Raw genomic sequence first — 18,315 nt, 5'->3', positions numbered from 1 at the left:
ATTCCAAAGAGATCCATTCAAGCAGAGTAGCTCCACTGATCAGTCCCCAGCAGTGATTTAGACCTTATTTTTTTTCTCCTCTGTTCCAAAGGAGATGTACATGTTTGTGAAATAAGGAGAGAGAACATTCAGAATCTAAAACCTATATTTGCTAATTCCATTAGTGAACTGGATACTTAGTACAGTCTTTACAGCTGCTGCATATACTAAATCTTACCCTCTCAACCCATATCAGCATACAAGTCCCTATCCTTTTCCAGCAAGAACTGGAAACTTGATCAAAAACAAAAACGGGAAAGGACAAAGAATACATTTTAAATTGAATGGTGTCACTAATAGGATCATACAATGCACAATGAGTGATTATGGACATGTTTTGGTCTCTTCACAGCCCGTGGGGTACAGGGTAATAATGGCTAACATCAGTAAATTTTTGTCTGCTTTGGAACAACGAACAATATGAGGTTGGGGAGGTGGGGGGAGATTTTCAGTCCTGCAAGATGGACTCATACCTATACAAATATCTTGGACTCGAATCTCAGCAGCAGATGGACTAGGCAGGCACTTAACTAGCAATTGCAATAACATTGAGCTGAGCCACTGAGGCAGCTGTTTTGACTGATGTATGGATGGGTTGATACTCAATTGTCACTTTTGCCCATGGTCAGCAGCCTTTCCACTGAGATTTTTCCTGTACATGGAAAATCTCCACATTAAAATGAGATTTGTGCTACAGCAGCAGGTGGTCAGCAAGTGTGCTGTTCAGCTTTACAAAGCAGAATCAACACTGTGGGGCCTCGCACCACAGGGTTCTTTTTAACTCATTCCCAGGGGCGGCTCCAGGCACCAGCACAGCAAGCACGTGCCTGGGGCGGCCAGCCGCGGAGGGCGGCCTGCTGGTCACTGTGAGGGTGGCAGTCAGGCTGCCTTCGGCGGTGTTTCTGCAGGAGGTCCTTCGGTCCCACGGCTTCAGTGGTAATTCGGCAGTGGGTAGGACCAAGGCGCGGACCGGCAGATCACCCGCAGAACCGCCGCTGAATCTGTGTGACCGGCGGACCTCCCACAGAAACACCGCTGAAGGCTGCCTGACTGCTGTGCTCAGGGTGGCAAAAAACAGAGCCGCCCGTGCTCATTCCATGCTAGCTCAAAATCAGCCTTTAAAAGTTCAGGAGTACTTGTGGTACCTTAGAGACTAACAAATTTATTTGAGCATAAGCTTTCGAATGTGTTAGTCTCTAAGGTGCCACAAGTACTCCTGTTCTTTTTGCTGATACAGACTAACATGGCTGCTACTCTGAAACCTTTAAAAGTTCTATAGGGGCACTAAGCAACGTAAAAAAAAATACTAAGAGAAAGGGACTTTTTCCCCCCAATGCCTACAATGTCTGTAGTATTGCCTGTCAGAGCTATTGTAATGGTACCAACATGCAGAACAAGCTCAAGATAATTTACAGCACTTGCTAATGGGGAGGTACAGTAATTTAATTTAAAAAACAAACTGGTGATTGCCTGAAAATGCAGCTAAATTCAGCTGAAATTAGTGGTGGAGTGGGTTCTCATGTACAATTGCTAATGAAAGACAAGTGCCTCTAAAGCAGGGATTCTCAAACTGGGGGTCAGGACCCCTCCGGGGCTTGTGAGGTTATTACATGGGGGGTCGCGAGCTGTCAGCCTCCACCCCAAACTGCACTTTGCCTCCAGCATTTATAATGATGTTAAATATATTTTTTAAAAGTGTTTTTAAATTTATAAGGGGGGAGGTCACACTCAGTGGCTTGCTATGTGAAAGGGGTCACCAGTAAAAAAGTTTGAGAGCCACTGCTCTAAAAACCACATTTCTGAATGTGTACAACTCACAATTTAGGGCTGTTAAGCATCACTGGCAATGGCAGTATTCTGGGTGGCAGGCACTGCTCCATAGATGTGTTAGGCTGATTCTGAAGCCCACCCCTAGCTGCCTCAAAAAGAAACCCATTTCTCCTCCCTGACATATCCCACACCACATTTCATCCTAGGCAGAGGAAGTTGGAGAAAAAATTAAGTCTGGAATAAATAAATAAAAAACAGAAAAGCAGGTTTTTTTAACTATGGTGTTCAAAAAGAGTGCTCGTCACTAACTTACTGGAAATTACTGGAGTACTAACGTACTCGCATTTGACAACTCCGCCGCCCACAACCCCATCTACAAAACAGCCTGGATTACACATGAAAAAAATGTTGTTCACCTTGCACTGGAATAATGCATTTTAGAGAATTTCTTGGTGAGAAGTAGGTGATTACTGGGGAAACTAAAGATACATATTCTAAGGCGTTTGCAGTAGGATGTACACAATCTCTTCCCTACTACTTTGGCATGGGTTAACAAGGAGCTCATTAGAGTAGGGATATAAGGAACTTGCACTCTCTCCCATCTCCACTCAGCCAGGGTCAGGAAGCTCCTGGGCCCAGATTAGGGCAGGAAGGAGACACTTGGAAAGTGACAAACTCTGCTGACTTGGTTTACAAGAGAATCTGAGAGTTAAGAAATGTTCCTTTTACCCTTGACTGAAGCAAGCTGTTTTTGTTTGCCATTTTCTTTTTAAAAGGCCAGGCTGAAGTAAGTGTCTCTGCTGTTTCCCATACACTATGCCAGGACTGAAAAACACTGTACACATAGCTCTGCGTGTGCCTTAAAATGCTAGGATGCAGATTTCTTTCATGTGTCACAAACACCAAAAGAAAAAAAGTGTTTTGCTCAGATTTGACTTTCAGTTAAATATTGCAGCTTCTATTATTTACCAAGCAAAACTGAGGCTAATTAATCAGATTAGTTTTTTTGCTTCAAGGTTAACGAGGGATCAAAACAGTGCTTAAAAGATAGAAATTTCTGTGGTTATCTTCCACCAGTGGGGATCAGGGGAATTTAAGGATAGCTTGTTTGAGTACGCAGGTGGAGGAAGCATTCAATTGGATGTGTGTGACATCTCAGCAGTTACATCAGCTTTTTCTGTAGGTGTATTGGTGGAGATCTTCAAAAGCACAGACAACCTAACTGTTGTTTGTGCCTTTGAAAGTCTTCACCATTGTATATTTTTTGAATGCTCTATGTAGAGTTTTGAAAGGTTCTCTCAATATCTCTCTACCACCTTTGCAGAAATAGATATTAACCTAGACTACACCTCAGAGTATTCATGTTATATTTAGTCTCAGACTCTGAAATAGCTTTTATATTTAGGACCAAATTAAGGCTTCTACATGTGAGGAAGGGGAGATGTATTTCTCAGCAAAGGGTGCCTGCAGACTAGAGCTGTTTGTCTGCAGCAAAAACCATTGTGAGAATTCCCAGTCTCCCAAAATCTTCTTTGGGAAAATTTCAAATTGTACTGAAATTTTTCACATTTCCACTGGAAAACTGAAACAAAATGTTTTGTTTAAGATAAGGGTTTGGGTTTTTTAAACAATGTTTTCAGGTCAGTTTGACATTAAACTCTGTTCACCTGTGCTGCTGCACTCCCTCATGGAAGACAATTTTAGGGCCTCATGTCCCTATTCTTCTCTATGGACTGGACTCCCTGGCTGGACTGCATCTCCTTTGATACACTGCAGTCTCCCCTCTGGCTGGACCGCCATATTGCATCATGGGTAAAGTTAAGATTTTTTGTCACAGGTATGTTTATGAAAAGTCAGGGACAGGTCATGGGCATTAAACAAAAATTCACAGAAGCCCATGACTTTTACTAAAAATACTCGGAGGGGCGGGGAAAAGAGGGGAAAACTAACAATGGGAGCCCTGCCAGGGGCTGATCACCAGCCAGGGCTGCAGCCCCACCGCTCCTTCTGCATTGTTGAGTCAGACCGGCTGCTGCTCCAGCCCCAGCTCCTGCTCCTGCAGCAGGGGTTGACCACCGGCCCCAGCAGCTACTGTTCTGGCCGTAGGCCCTACTCCAATCCCACCACTGCGCCTGGGTGGGGGCTGACAGTTGCTCTAGCCCCACCATCACGGCTGGCTAAAGATGAAGAAGTCACGGAGGTCTGTTGAAATCATGGAATCCGTGACCTCTGTGACGGAATCGGATCCTTAATCATGAGAAACCCATTGCTATAATGCAATACAGGAGATGGAGTCGTACCAGGGAACGTGGCCCATAGAAAAGAATGGAAGCATGGGGCATCTAAATTATAACTTGTGTGGCAACTCAGCAGCTCAGGCAGACAATTTAATATCAACCCTAGCCAACATTAAATATTTTGATTCAGGAGTATTAAAATATCTAGTTTCTAGCAAAAATGTTGAAATGAGATATTCTGACATTGATAAATCGATTTTTCTAAACTTTCCTTTCCAGAAAAAAATTCGATATTTTGACCTTTTGTCCCAATTTGGGGCAAAAACAAAAATGTCAATTTCATGCAGAATAAAAATTCCAATTTTTAAACCAGCATTACTGGAGACATTCGGAGGCCACTGATGGTCCCTGTGACGCTTACAGAACAATGTGAATGGTCTAATCTTATTCAGACCAACTCCTTTCATTCATTCTAGTTGTCAGGCAAGTATAATAACTGAACAATTTAGTAACTACAGGATCTCTGAACGTTAAAGCAATTTGACCCCTATTTTCCTCCCCTAGGATGCACCCATAACTGCAGTGCTTCTCATTATGTGCTGTATTTTTAACTAAAAAGGTCTTTACTTTCTAATGGCCTGTCGACACTTAAAAGGCTGCAAAAGTGCAGCTGCGCCACTGGAGCGCTTCAGTGAAGATGCTACCCACTCTAATGGGAGAGCTTGTCCTGTCTGCATAGGTAATCCACCTTCCTGAGAGACAGTAGCTACGTTGACAGGAGAAGCCCTCTTGTCAACATAATGCTGTTGCTGTCTACACCGTGAGTTAGGTCAGTACAAGTGCATCACTCAGGGATGTGGATTTTCCACAGCCCTGAGCGATGCAGTTATACCAACTGCAATTGCTAGTGTAGACTAAGCCTAAAAGTATTCATCTCTGATCAGCAGATAAGTGGCACTGAGTAGCTATTTACAACACCAGGTGTTCTCTTATTGATCCATAATGCTGATGTGTTATGTGTGCTTCCACAGCAAAAAATTCATGGTTAAAAAGGACACCACAGGGCTAAAAGAACAATTTAAAAATACGTATTATTTAACCCATAAAGCACCAGAACCACATAAGTATAAATGAAATAATCAGTTTGTTAAATAAAGAATTAACTGACATATGGGGCCAGATTATATGTAGCACTTATACATCTGAGAGATTGAGGAGGTAGGACAGTGGGGTAAGGAGAGTGCAAGGAGCCTCCCAACCTTCCTCTCAGGGACCTTGTAAGGGTCAGGTATACTTGCAGTCTCTATAGCTCTCACCACCACCTCACACTGCTCCAAGACCATGGCCCAGCAAAACTCTACAGCAGCCCACAGAGTGGGAAAACAGCATAGAGTCCAATGTTGCAATCCCCTGTTACTCTCCTTGGAGAGTCCACACTGTCCCCAAAATAGGGATGTATCTTAAAAAAAAGCTAAATTAAGCCCAAAGAGTTATTGGTGAACAGGGACCAACAATGGGAACCTGGGCCCTGACCCAAAACCCAGTGAAGTCAATGGGAAGCCTCCCATTGACTGCAGGGCACTTTGGATCAGGCCTCTGTTTTGCCAGGATGTGGAAGGGGGAAATTTAACAAATAGCATGAATACTGATCATATTCAGAAGACAGTGTTCAATCACATACTCAGGAGTGCATGTGGCTGAATGGGATTACAAGGAGAACGCCAGATTTCTTAACTACATTCCAGCCAATCTGTATTTAGCGCTAATGACACCCATTCATGCAACAGTCATTTTACTATAATTTTGGATGCTATGGGGAAGCAGTTTCCTGGACTTTTCAAAGTGGAAGCAGTTTGCATCTGTTCATAGAAGGGGTAGCAAGAATTATCTGAAGCAGGAACAGTGAAACAAAAACAAAAAAAACCCCAAAAGCTTGTGTTATAAATTATAGCTTCATTGAGTTTTTGGATAGAAGCAGAGACTGGAGATTGTTATCCAAGATATCACAAAGAGAAGTACAGTAAGACCCTGAGTTATATTTCCTTATCCCAGTCATATGACTTGAGTCAGGACTGCAAAAGTTTGGGTCTGTCACATAACAGAGGTCAGTATTCACTGTACAGTTGTATCATCTTGTTTTGTGCCTAAGAAACTAAGTTTGTCCATTTTAAACAGGACAGCCAGATGCAAAGAGCACAAGGACACATAGAAGATATACTGCAATATTACTGAAAAACTACTGGAGATGGAACAAAATTAGAGTCTTTTATCCAAACTTAAATCCAAAGCTAAACTTTAAGCATCCTGCACCCCTTCTTTGAAAAAGCAAATCAACAACCCCCTTTTAGCCATAATGCAGTTCCTTTCTTCAGGTCATTGTCAAGAACAGAAACAGAAAAGGCCAAACAGTAACAGCAGCTATAGGCCCGCCAGGCACAGACAGGGGGGGAATTCGTGGGTGCTCACTTTATGCTGGCAGAGCTGATGCAAAATCGTCAACACCAGCTCCAAGTGTCCCACAGGCAATATCCACAGTGTAAGGGGGCTACCCAGCAGGTCTGGAGCCTTGCTACTAGCTCTGCATCCCCAGCAGGAGCTCCTAATATAGGAAGCATGTCAGGGGCTTTCCACAGCAGGCCAGGAATGAGCTATAGGCAGAGAGGAGTGTGCTGTTACATCCCGGCTCTTCTGCATTGATATAACAGCCTCTAGGGCCATCCTACAGGGACACTCATTAGGGCAGCACCCAGCAGCCCCAGAATAGGGGTGGCACAAGCCAACCCCTCTCAGTCCCTGCATTGGCTTCTTCACCAGACCAGGGATGAATCTGTTCCAGAAGGAGCTACAAGAACAAGACCACCAGTGCTAGTGGCCTTCAGCTGTGTTGAAAACCAGTAGCGTAGCGTGACAGATATTCGTTGTACAAACCTGAAATATCACACAAGCTGTATGTACATACGGTAATGCCACATGGGAGAAACCCAGTGTCACTGTAGTTGAATCCTCTCCAAAACCACATACTCCTATTTAATTCATGATGAGCACCACTTGGTGCAGCAAAAGAAGCTGCTTGTGTGGCCCGAGCCTAGTCCCCTGGTGCCTATTTCCCTAGGCCAGCACATATTTTGAATCACTTCCCCGAGAAAAGAAACATTGTGACGCAATCTCTCTTCCCCTCTCCCACACCTCCATGTCATCCAGTTTGCATACAGCTGGCACTCCTACCCCTAGGATCACAGACTGTTGGTATTTTTCTTCAGGAGGAAAAACGTTGAAGATCCATAGCCATCAAGCAGAGCACATAGTTAACCCATGGAATAAGAACACATGATTCCTACTTCCCTCATCCTTCCTCCCCCATGCTCTCCTATGACTTGACAAACCCACTTGTGGCTGCCTTGTCTTAAATTAGACTAAGTTCTTTGGGCAAGGGACTGTCTCTTCCAATGACTATGATCAGCATCTAGAATAATGAGTCCTGACTTCACCCCTGGGTGCTACTATAATTACAGAGGTGCTGTTCGCATTACCATACATAAGATCATAGCAGGAGAGGAGCAGCTGTGACCTTGGTTATATTAGTGCCCCTCAGTAGAAATGACAGTCTGGCAATGCGAGTAGCAGCACCTTCCATGAATGGACAGAGGTTCAGCGTTTCACTGACTGATCCATAATGGGCAAGGACTGAGATGCACTTTCTGCTGAGCATTTATTTCAGATTTACACTCATGAGCCCATCCAGCCTCATCGAGCCAGCTCTATGGGCTAGCGAGCTCAAAGGCAACACTCAGTCACAGAGTTTAAGGCCAGAATAGACCACTAGATCATCTAGTCTGATCACCTGTGTATCACAGACCACAGACACCACCCAACACCTGCACACTAAGCCCAACAATGGAAATGAGACCAAAATAAATGAGTCCCACAGAAGACTAGACTATTATGTCCCACAGGCAGAGAATAGGAGGGAGGGAAGTACACCAGTACTTGAGGTTCCTGCACTGCAGGGAAATGATAGAATGTGATATACCCATGTAATCCTGACTAGTGACCCTTGTCCACATGCTGCAGAGGAAGGCAAAAAAAACCCAAGGTCACTGCCAAACTGACTTAGGAGAAAATTCCTTCTCAATCCTACATATGGCGATCAGTTAGATTAGCATTAAGCACCTGAAAATGTTCGGTGCCCCCTGAGACCACTGGCCCTCCCCGCCCAGTGACCCATCTCCAGCCCTGGGCATCCCTGAAACTTCAGAGGAAGGAGATTTAAAAAATTCCCAGAATACATTGGGGGAGGAAAACAATGCCTTCCTGATCCCTGCAGGTGGCCAGCTGGAACCCTGAAGCATGAGCCTGAGCCCTGGTCTACACTATGAGGTTAGGTTGAATTTAGCCTCTGCCATGACTATTGCATAAGGACAGTAAAATGCCCACAGTGCTTCTCTCCAGGCTATTTTGATACTGCCATAGCCCTCACTCTGCTGCTCATCATACTTTACCCCTTCTAGTTGGAAACCCTGGTATTCCAAAATAATGTCTAAACAGGACTTCAGAATCCAAATATCAGTTCCTTTCCAAAATCTGATTTCAATATTATAGTAACATTCAGAGAACCAGACCCTCTACTGAAATAAATCAGCACAATTCTACTGAAGGCAACAGAGCTACAGTGATTTATACCAGTTAAGCCCCTAATCTGCATTCATCAGCATACAACAAATCTGCGATACTTTTAAGCAGACAGTGATGTATGTGTGCTATTGATGGAAAGTGGCTGATTTGTTTTAGTTTTGTTTGCATTCATATTAAATTGCTTACGCACCTGTTTGGTTGTAAAATCATTTCAAAAGACATTAATCTTCACAAATTATTTCAATTGGTGATACTATTTCAGAATTAAATATTGTGTTTCCATTTACACTATTGATTTTGACTATTTATTACAGAATTTTAGTTAGAAGAGTACTGGAGAGATTCCCACCACATATATACACAAACTATCATCTCACTCTAATCTATAGGTCTAAGAAACAATCTCTCCAGTGCTCCTCTTTGCGCTATACATCAATCCCTTGTAGGAGGCTGTGGCATAAAACCCACAATCTAGCCCTCATATATAGCTTTATAACATGCTACATGTAGGTGTAGTTAACAACTCTTCTACCACAGTCCACAGAGGTTGGCAATTATCTAATTTCTCTCCCTTCCTTCTATTTTAAACCATAACCCCACCAGGGACCTAGTGCAGATTCTAGAGAGCAAGGGAAATAACCCACTTCCTTTCCTGACGAACCAAGGGATGCACCCCACCCATGTACTTATTCGCTACACCGATACCAACTTGGACTCTTAATACATTCCATGGGTGCCGTACCCGCGCCCACTTATCCACTGATGCTCTAAAAACTCCCGCACCCCAATCTGGGTCTATGTGGGTTATGTGATATGTATGCAGTGGTGAGCTGCAGCCGGTTTGCACCGGTTCGCGAGAACCGGTTGTTAATTTAGAAGCCCGTTTAGAACCAGTTGTTCCTGGAGGAACAACTAGTTCCAAAAGGGCTTTTAAATTTAACAAAAGCTCTAGCAGCTCCCTGCCCTTCCCCCGGCCCCAGCTCACCTCACTCCGCCTCTGCCTCCTCTTCTGAAGCTCCTCCGGCTTCTCCTCCCCCTTCCCAGCTTCCTGCGAATCAGCTGTTCATGCGGGAAGCCTGGGAGGGCTGAGAAAGAAGCAGCAGCTTCCACCAGGTGAGCTTGAGCTGGGGCCGGGCGGCACGGCTCCTGCCTGACCCCCGGGGCCGGCCCCGACCTCGTCCGGGTGGCTCCGGTCCCAGCCCCAGCCCAGCTGGGCCCCCACCTCCAGGCAGCACAGTAAGGGAGCAGGGAGGGCGTGTTGGATAGAGGGCAGGGGAGTTGGGGGGGGTGGATTAGTGTCGGAGCAGTCAGAGGGCAGGGAACAGGGGGATTGAACGGGGGCAAGGTTCCCGGGGTGGCAGTCAGGAAGGAGCAGGGATTGGATGGGGCGGTGGGGGGCAGTTAGGGGTAGGGATTCCAGGGACAGTCAGGGGACAGAGAGAAGGGGTGGTTGGATGGAGTAGGGGTCCCGGGGTGCCATCAGGAATGAGAGAAGGGGTTGGATGGGGTGGCAAGGGGCAGTCAGGGGACAGGGAAGGGGGATAGGGCATGGGTCCCGGGGGGGGGGGCTGTCAAGGAACATGGGGGGGTTGGATGGGGCAGGAGTCCCTGGGGGGGGCATGACCTCCTCATGGGGTGAGGAGGAGGGAACCAGTTGTTAATATTTTGGCAGCTCATCACTGTCTGTCTTCATCCTTGTAACCGATACCAGTAATCCCTCATAACTCAAGCCTGACCCCAGATGTACAGAACCTTCCCTCTTAACTTGTGTATATTTAATTTTAAGCATTAACTTTAATAAAAATTTTAAATCTGTTCTCCTTGGCCAGCATGGCTCCATAAGACAAGAGCTGCACCCTGTACTTGGTGAAGCTGCCAAAAGGTCTTAATGATGCAAGATGACGTTTTGGATACTCTGTGTTAAACATTGTGCGGCTTCATGAAACTACCTGAGGGTTTTCCTCCTGAAATGAGCATACCTGTCAGTAATACAAATAATTCTGAGCACTTCTTAAAGACTCTCAACTCAAGCTGTATCAACTGACAGAATGAGTCTCTATTATCCTTAGCTCAGAAAAGGCTCAGATTCAGCGCAGTATTTGAGTAAGATCAGCTGATGGATGAAAACCAGCTAGCTCCGGGGTTCTCAAACTGAGGGTCAGGACCCATCAGGGGGTCACAAAGTTGTTATACAGGGGGTCACGAGCTGTCAGCCTCCACCCCAAACCCTGTTTTGCCTCCTGCATTTATAATGGTTTTAAACATATAAAAAAGTGGTTTTTAGTTGATAAGGAGAGGGGCTTGCTGTGTGAAAGGGGTCACCAGTACAAAACTTTGAGAGCCACTGAGCTAGCTGAAGCTGAACCCCAGCAAGACAAAAGCTGGTGGGCAGAGAAAAGCATTTTTAAGAGTTTGCAGCCAACACAATACAGCTTTATTTGGTTTAAAGTACATACCCACAACTGTCAATTCAGACAGTAGTTCAGGAGCATTCTTTGATTCCTAGCTTGTGGATGTTGCTATTCGAGAACTTAGCACAAGTAATGCCTTCCATCATATCCAGCTGCCCAGGAGACTCCACCCATCTTGGAGGACAATGACCTGGCCTCAGTTATTCACACCTTTGTCATTTTACATCAATGCAATATACCTGGGCATGAAGCCTTCAGCTCTTAGGAAACTCCAGTGCTACAGAATACTGCAGTCTGCAGCACATCTCCTTCAGCAACACAAACTACCATGAGATCACATTAGTCCTCTGCCTTCTAAATTTTCTGAGGGGCCAGTCTGTGTCTGTGCAATGAACACCCCCAGGAATCAAGGACCATCACAAACCTCATCACATTCCACTCTAAGAGCAAGGCACATGTCTTTGACCCATGCCTTCTCTAATATATATACACATAGCCAGGGCCGGCTCCAGGCACCAGCCCAGCAACCAGGTGCTTGGGGCGGACAACGGAGAGGGGCGGCACGTCTGGCTCTTCGGCGGCGGGTCCCGCACTCCCTCTCGGAGTGAAGGACCAGCCGCCTGAATTGCCGCCGAAGACTGAAGCGGCGGTGGTAGTGCTGCAGATCACGGCTTTATTTTTTTTTCCTCCTCCTCTTTTTGCTGCTTGGGACAGCAAAAACCCTGGAGCCAGCTCTGTACATAGCAACAAGTATATTTAAATAAACAACAACAAACTACCAAAACAAGATACTCCTCCACACATACTTCTCTCCCTATGGAGAGTATGAGAGAACAAACACATGACAGATATTAGTCAGTTTATTCTTAGGTACGCTGAATCATATCCAGATTGAAGCAATTGTCACATTTACAGAGAAAGTAACTATGCAGTTGGGCATGTGTGAAACTCTAGCAGCAGAATTCACAACTCCAGAGAAACAATTCTGCAGCAGCAAGAACTTTACTTTTTAGGTATCAGATTTTTCTATTAAATGTTCAAAAAATGTTCTGTGCATTATTTGCTATCTACCTCAACACTATTTTCATATGGGATCTGCGCTTGTTTTGGCTTTGCTAGTAGGATAAAATGCAATGTTACGGTTTAACAAATGCAAATGGTAAGGCTTTGCTACTGCAAGCACTCAAGTTAGTCTAAAATTTCACCACTTTGTTGGCATATAGGACACTGAAGCATCTTGTCAAACATATGATGCTAAATAATTTATACACTGCGATGGTTTATCATAAATCAAGTTCTAAAGAGCTCTTAGTCAAACCACCAGACTCCATAGCTTTAAAAAGAAGAAAATCTTATTTTAATAATGCAAGAACACAATCTTGATTTCACATAATGGACCTGATGCACTCTGTTTATTGACTTTGTTTGAATTCATTTATTCTTGTTTTATTATAAGAAATAAAACAAACAGTCAGCAGACATTATGAAAAATAGGGGCTTTCTTCCTTGCAGAGGCTGGGAGAATAGTGACACAATTGGGAAGCCTCTTCTACAGATTACAATTGCTTGCAGGTGGCAGTCGCTGAGCAGTACTTGTGCTGCTGCCATTGGCACTACCCTCTGAACTGAGGACGAACTGTGATTTCATGCTTTCCACAACCTTTCTGTATCTCCACAGCTTCATACCTCACAATACAACTCATTTGCTGGGACCTCACTTTTTATTAGTACAAGTGACTAATCTCAGGAAGCTGAGATATACAAATGAAAGTATGGAAAACTGTATGTGTAAAGCTATGACTCCGACATCATCACTTCAAATTTACTGCTCCAGCTATTTTTTGTTGAGCTGCATATTTCTGAACTTCATCCAGTATTTTCAAGGCCAGTTTACAATGTTTGGGCCCCAGCAGGTTATGTGATACAGTGCCGACCATTTCACATTGCTTGAATAACTAAAGTTGAAAGAATACAATAAAACAGAGCATGGAAGGGGAAAGGGAGAACTGACACCGGTGGAGTTTCTAAATAAAAAGAGAGTGTTGCTCTCAGTGTGTCATCCACGGCACTTAAGTATAGCGCACAAGAGTGTCTCTTATAATTCCACACGGGGCCGGCTCTAGGCACCAGCATTCCAAGCATGTGCTTGGGGCAGCACTTTTCAAGGGGAGGCATTCCGGCCCTTTGAGGGTGGCACTCCAGCTTTTTTTGGGGGGTGCGGGGGGGCACGCTTTGGCAGCAGCACTCCAGCTTATTTATTTATTTATTGCTTGAGGAGGAAAAAAATCTGGAGCCGGCCCTGATTCCACAGCATTAACATATTTACCCCTGAGAGGTTTAGGATCACACAAAAAAGCCAGAATTAGAGTCTAATTAGAAACAGATATCCCTCTGTTTATGCTGATGTTTAAAAATTAAAATATATTATTGTTTCTGCTCATTCTAATTTGGGGTAAATAGCTTCAGTTTTACTGCTTATGAAGGATTAACTACATTGATCTGAGCTATTGCTAACTGAGACTGTTCTAATAAGGCAGGTGATGTGCAAGTGGCCCAAACACAGCTTAGCAATGCAACTTCTACAGGATTCCATTCTATAGGTCCGACCAGGGGGTGCTAATCATGCTGATTTTTGCCAAACTTATTTGATTTGTGGTGCTGACAAGTATTCGGTGAGAGCTACACTGAGATTATCAAACTCATTTTCACTTTTGACCTATACCCAATTTCAGCCTATTGTAGGTCTCCGGAGAGAAAAGGCTGGTGTGCTATGCCACTGAGCCACTCTATTCCCTAGCTAAACCTTAGCTCTGCAACAGAACCATATGGTGCCAAAGCTGTTCACAATTCACTGTCCAAAGGCTTCAGTTTCTAATGCTGATTATCCCTTACCATACGCAACCAACAATATTCCCCCACCCACAAACCACACACACACAGAAAAAAAGGCTGCACAGGCATACAAGAAAACTCCGATAGAGGACAAAGTGCAAGGCCACCTTCCCCCAGAGGAGAATGTGCTCATCGCTGTGCAAATGACTGCACACAACATTGGCACTAATTCACTTTGCACAGTAGAATACCTGGAAATAATGCAAAGATGCTAATGGTGAATGCTAATTGGAAAATTTCATCTGACAAGCTGTTTTCTATATTACAGCTCTCCAAGCTCATTCAAAAAGTGAACTGGGATAGCTGACTGCCTTTTGCTGTTCAATTCAATGTGCTTTCTGCCAGCAATTTCAGAGAAGCAGTCCCTGCATAAAATGTACCACTATAGAATCCACTACACTGTCAGATCCTGGAGCTAGAACCCTTTAGCATAACCACTGCTCCTCCCGAGTCATGACTCAATCTTTCCCTCATCGCTAGGACAATGGAAAGGAGCAGTGTGCAATTTAAAATACACCAATTATCCTCAGGACCACAGACCTACGTTTATTGCAGGGGTGGCCAACCTGTGGCTCCGGAGCCACATGCGGCTCTTCAGAAGTTAATATGCGGCTCCTTGTATTGGCACCGACTCCGGAGCTGGAGCTACAGGCACCAACTTTCCAATGTGCCAGGGAGTGCTCAGTGCTTAACCCCTGGCTCTGCCACAGGCCCTGCTCCCACTCCACCCCGTCCCCTGAGCCTGCCATGCCCTCACCCCTTCCCAGAGCCTCCTGCATGCCACGAAACAGCTGATCAGGAGGTGTGGGGAGGGATGGGGAGGCGCTGATCGGTGGGGCTGTCGGTGGGCAGGAGGCGCTGGGAATGGGGCGGGGGGCTGCTGACATATTACTGTGGCTCTTTAGCAATATACATTGGTAAATTCTGGCTCCTTCTCAGGCTCAGGTTGGCCACCCCTGGTTTATTGGTTCATTTGACTCATATGAAGTGAGAGAAATGAATGTAGAATGATTTCACTTCAACTGTAATACTGTAGCTTTGCATTAGAGCTTGCCTGCTTGTTACCCATATCAATACAATGTTACTTAGAAATAAATTTAGTGCGTGTTCCTCTACATACCCGCTGTTTCTCAGGGTCGACATATCGAATGCCAAAATAGTCTTTTTCCAGTAAGCTATAGTAGTTGCAGATATGATCTATGAGAATCTGACCTTTGGTCTCCTTCTGGAAAAGAAAAAAAAATAGTAACCTTATATTGTATTACTCTAAATACACTCAGCACACATTCCAAACCCATTATTTATGAACTCTTAGAAGTCTAATAAGGAGAGTTAAAGAAGGCGGGAATAGAGCTTTTATGGCAACCAGGTGAGGACAAAAAACAATGAATATCCACTTTCCTTGAAGAGATACAAAAAACAAAATGTATTCTAAAAATGCTATTGTATTCATCCCTATGTCTTCACAAATTGCTACATCAGAACAAAGGGTGGCATTTCCTGGGGTATACTCCTGATTACTTCTAAAATTGCACATTTAAAAAATCGACACTGTTAACCATGTTTCTGTGGGATGTTCGTCTGTCCACTTAACCTTATGTCCACACCTTATCTATCCTTCTCTGCAGACATAAGCATTTTGCACAATGGCCATTTATTTAGCCACAGAATTTCAAACCATTCACATGTTTTTTGCATTCATAAGACTTGTGTTGGACCTGATTTTTCACTGCTAAGATCTGTTTGCAAACTCCGAGTGCACCACTACAGATGCACTCAGTTGTTGTACCCATCCACTCATATGTGCATGCAATTTATGAATTTGAGTGCTCACACAGATGTGGATAAATCAGGTGTAGAGATACCCACGTACTTCGGGGCTGAAGATCAGATTCCTTACTATACACCAATACCCTAAAGACTTATCAGAAATTTCTCATTTAAAAAAAACAAAAACAAACAAAAAAAACCCTAGCCACAGACAAACCACATGAGAATTTTCATTTCTAGTCATACAACTGTGGAAGAAAGGCTTCCAAAATATGGCGATGTAGGAAATATCCCTGATATTAAAGGCAGAAATAGCATTTATTGTATACCATACCTACCAATAGTTTAAAGCTACAAATACCAAAGGGATATTTCTGGATAAAAATATCAATATACTTTTAAACTCTACTGGGATACATAGGATTAGGACAGTATTGTGGGTTTTTTAAAGTGACATGGGGGCAGGGAATGTTAAATAATTTACTTGAAAAATAAATACAATTGGTAGATATTCTGTACTTCTCATTGCTTCTCCCAGTGAGAAGAACTCCCCACTTACTAAGGAAAACAGTGAAAGTCAGAGAGCCAAGGAATAAGAGGAATGTCTAGCACAAAGTATCATTTGTCTTTCTTTGGACCTTTTTGTGGCTAGGGGATTCCTTGTGCTCTACCCTCACACCACAGGTTGTAGGGGGGACTTGACTAAATGATCTGTGCAGATGTGGCAGTTCAGTATCCCCCCGATAATTGCCAATACCAGTAATTCCAGAGGAAACTCTGGGGAACCCCCCATCTAGAGATTACTTACCCCAGCCAACTGCATGCATTTTGTTTTAATTTAGCCAGTGTAAACTAATCCTTTCCTGAATCCTGTAGGCTTTGGCTTCAATGGAATTTTCTAGCAATAAGTTCCACTGGTTAATTAGGTGTTGCATAAAAAAACCCCAGAATATAAACTACTTAAGGAAACCTTTAATTTTTTATTCTGAAAGGAGTAAGATCATTTATAGAATCCTTAACACTGATTCACTCCAGCAGGTTTAAAAAAAACAAACCAACAATTAAGCAGGTTTTGAGAATGTCACAATAAATTTAAACACTGAAAAACCTTCATCACACATGGGGCACATTCAATTGTTTGAAATTAAACCTACATCTTGCACAACAATGCTGGTATCCAGCCAGGCATAAGAGGCCTTTTGTATAGAACACATTACACTGAATAAGTTATTCTTTTGTTTCCTTGTTATCAGCATGAGCCTAATGATGATCAAGCTATAAGGTGACATGGGATTCAGAGCAAGCAATATTTTCCAAGTGAAACTCTCTCATCACCATAGCTCCAAAATGCACAGGTCAAATGCGTTTACAAAATTAAGAAAGCACAGCATGCTTTTTTCCCCAAAGAGTATGTTGAACTGGAGAAGTTTACTTTCAAAACACATTTCAATCTTCTATGACAATTGGAGTTCCAATCCACTTGCTGTTGCACTGTTTGTCATGATAGTCACATATGAAAATTTCACTTGTATTGCAAATACTGAGATTTCAGATTACTTATTCCAAGTATTGTATTCTCAGTACTATGCACCCTGATACTATGGGTGCACAGAAATACTATCTGTTTGTCTCATCCCCTGCATCTTGTCGGTACCTAGATTGTGAGCTCTTTGGGGCAGGGACTGTCTTTTTCCTGTACAGTCCTCACCACAATAGGGCCCTGATTCTTGATTGGTGCTCCTAGGCACTATTGCAGCACAAAATTATAAACAAACAAGTACATAAATAAAATAGACTGGGATTAGATAGACATTAAAGTACATTAAAAATAGCTCCCTTTCACTCCTCAGACAACAATGTCCTTAAGAGACTTTAATTAAGCTGCACTACACATGCTGTAGTTACCAACAAGATCTAATGTCTGGAAGTTGAAGCTAGACAAATTCAAACTGGAATTAAAGGTGTAAATTTTTAACATTGAGGGTGATATACCCACTGGAACAGAGGTTCTCAATCTGAGGGTTGTGACGCAGGGGGTTGTGAGGTGATTACGTGGGGGTCGTGAGCTATCAGCCCCAGGCCTGGTGTGGGGCTCCAGCTGACAGCCTAGTCCCCACCACCAGGCACGGGGTTGACAGCCTGAGCCCCTATTAAATTAACACACGTTTTTAATTCATGGGATGGTGTCGCACTCTGAGGCCTACTGTATGAAAAGAGTCGCCAGTACAAGTAGTATGAGAACCACTGGACTAGATGATCACAATGTTCCCTCTGGCCTTGGGACCTACAAATCTATGAACTTACTTCCTTCTTCCTGCTGCCCTTACCCTCAATGCAGCCTTCAATAGTGTGTACCCACTCTTCCTGGACTATCATGTGTCTCTCTCTCCCCTCTGCATAAAGATGTTTCTCCTGTGGAATCCACAGGGATCACACTTCTTGAGCCTCTGTCCTTTTCCATTTTCCCTCTTTTGACCATCTATTTCTCACAGTCTCTGCCTTCAAACCCAGCTACCACTTACACACTGATAGTTCTCACTTGAATCTGGCTTTTATTTTCTTTG

General features: G+C 43.8%; 1 protein-coding gene across 6 annotated transcripts in view; it reads right to left on the bottom strand.

The window, feature by feature from the left end:
- FRMD3 (FERM domain containing 3) overlaps positions 1-18,315 on the bottom strand; it is a 236,295-nt gene that overhangs the window by 107,693 nt on the left and 110,287 nt on the right. For 4 of the 6 annotated variants that reach the window (XM_039545743.1, XM_039545741.1, XM_039545738.1 and 1 more), the window contains exon 2: positions 15,102-15,206. The exons of 1 other annotated variant lie outside the window; for it this stretch is intronic. Coding sequence is in view for 2 of the 5 variants with exons in the window: in XM_039545738.1 (XP_039401672.1) it covers positions 15,102-15,206 (105 nt within the window). In the remaining 3 variants the exon portion in view is untranslated. The remainder of the gene's footprint in view (positions 1-15,101; positions 15,207-18,315) is intronic. One more of the 6 variants, XM_039545739.1, reaches the window with a different exon arrangement.

Source organism: Mauremys reevesii, linkage group 6 (genome assembly GCF_016161935.1).
Source record: "Mauremys reevesii isolate NIE-2019 linkage group 6, ASM1616193v1, whole genome shotgun sequence".
Classification (NCBI taxonomy): domain Eukaryota; kingdom Metazoa; phylum Chordata; order Testudines; family Geoemydidae; genus Mauremys; species Mauremys reevesii.
Note: the sequence above shows the minus strand (reverse complement) of the source record. Positions and strands in the feature narration are given on the sequence as shown.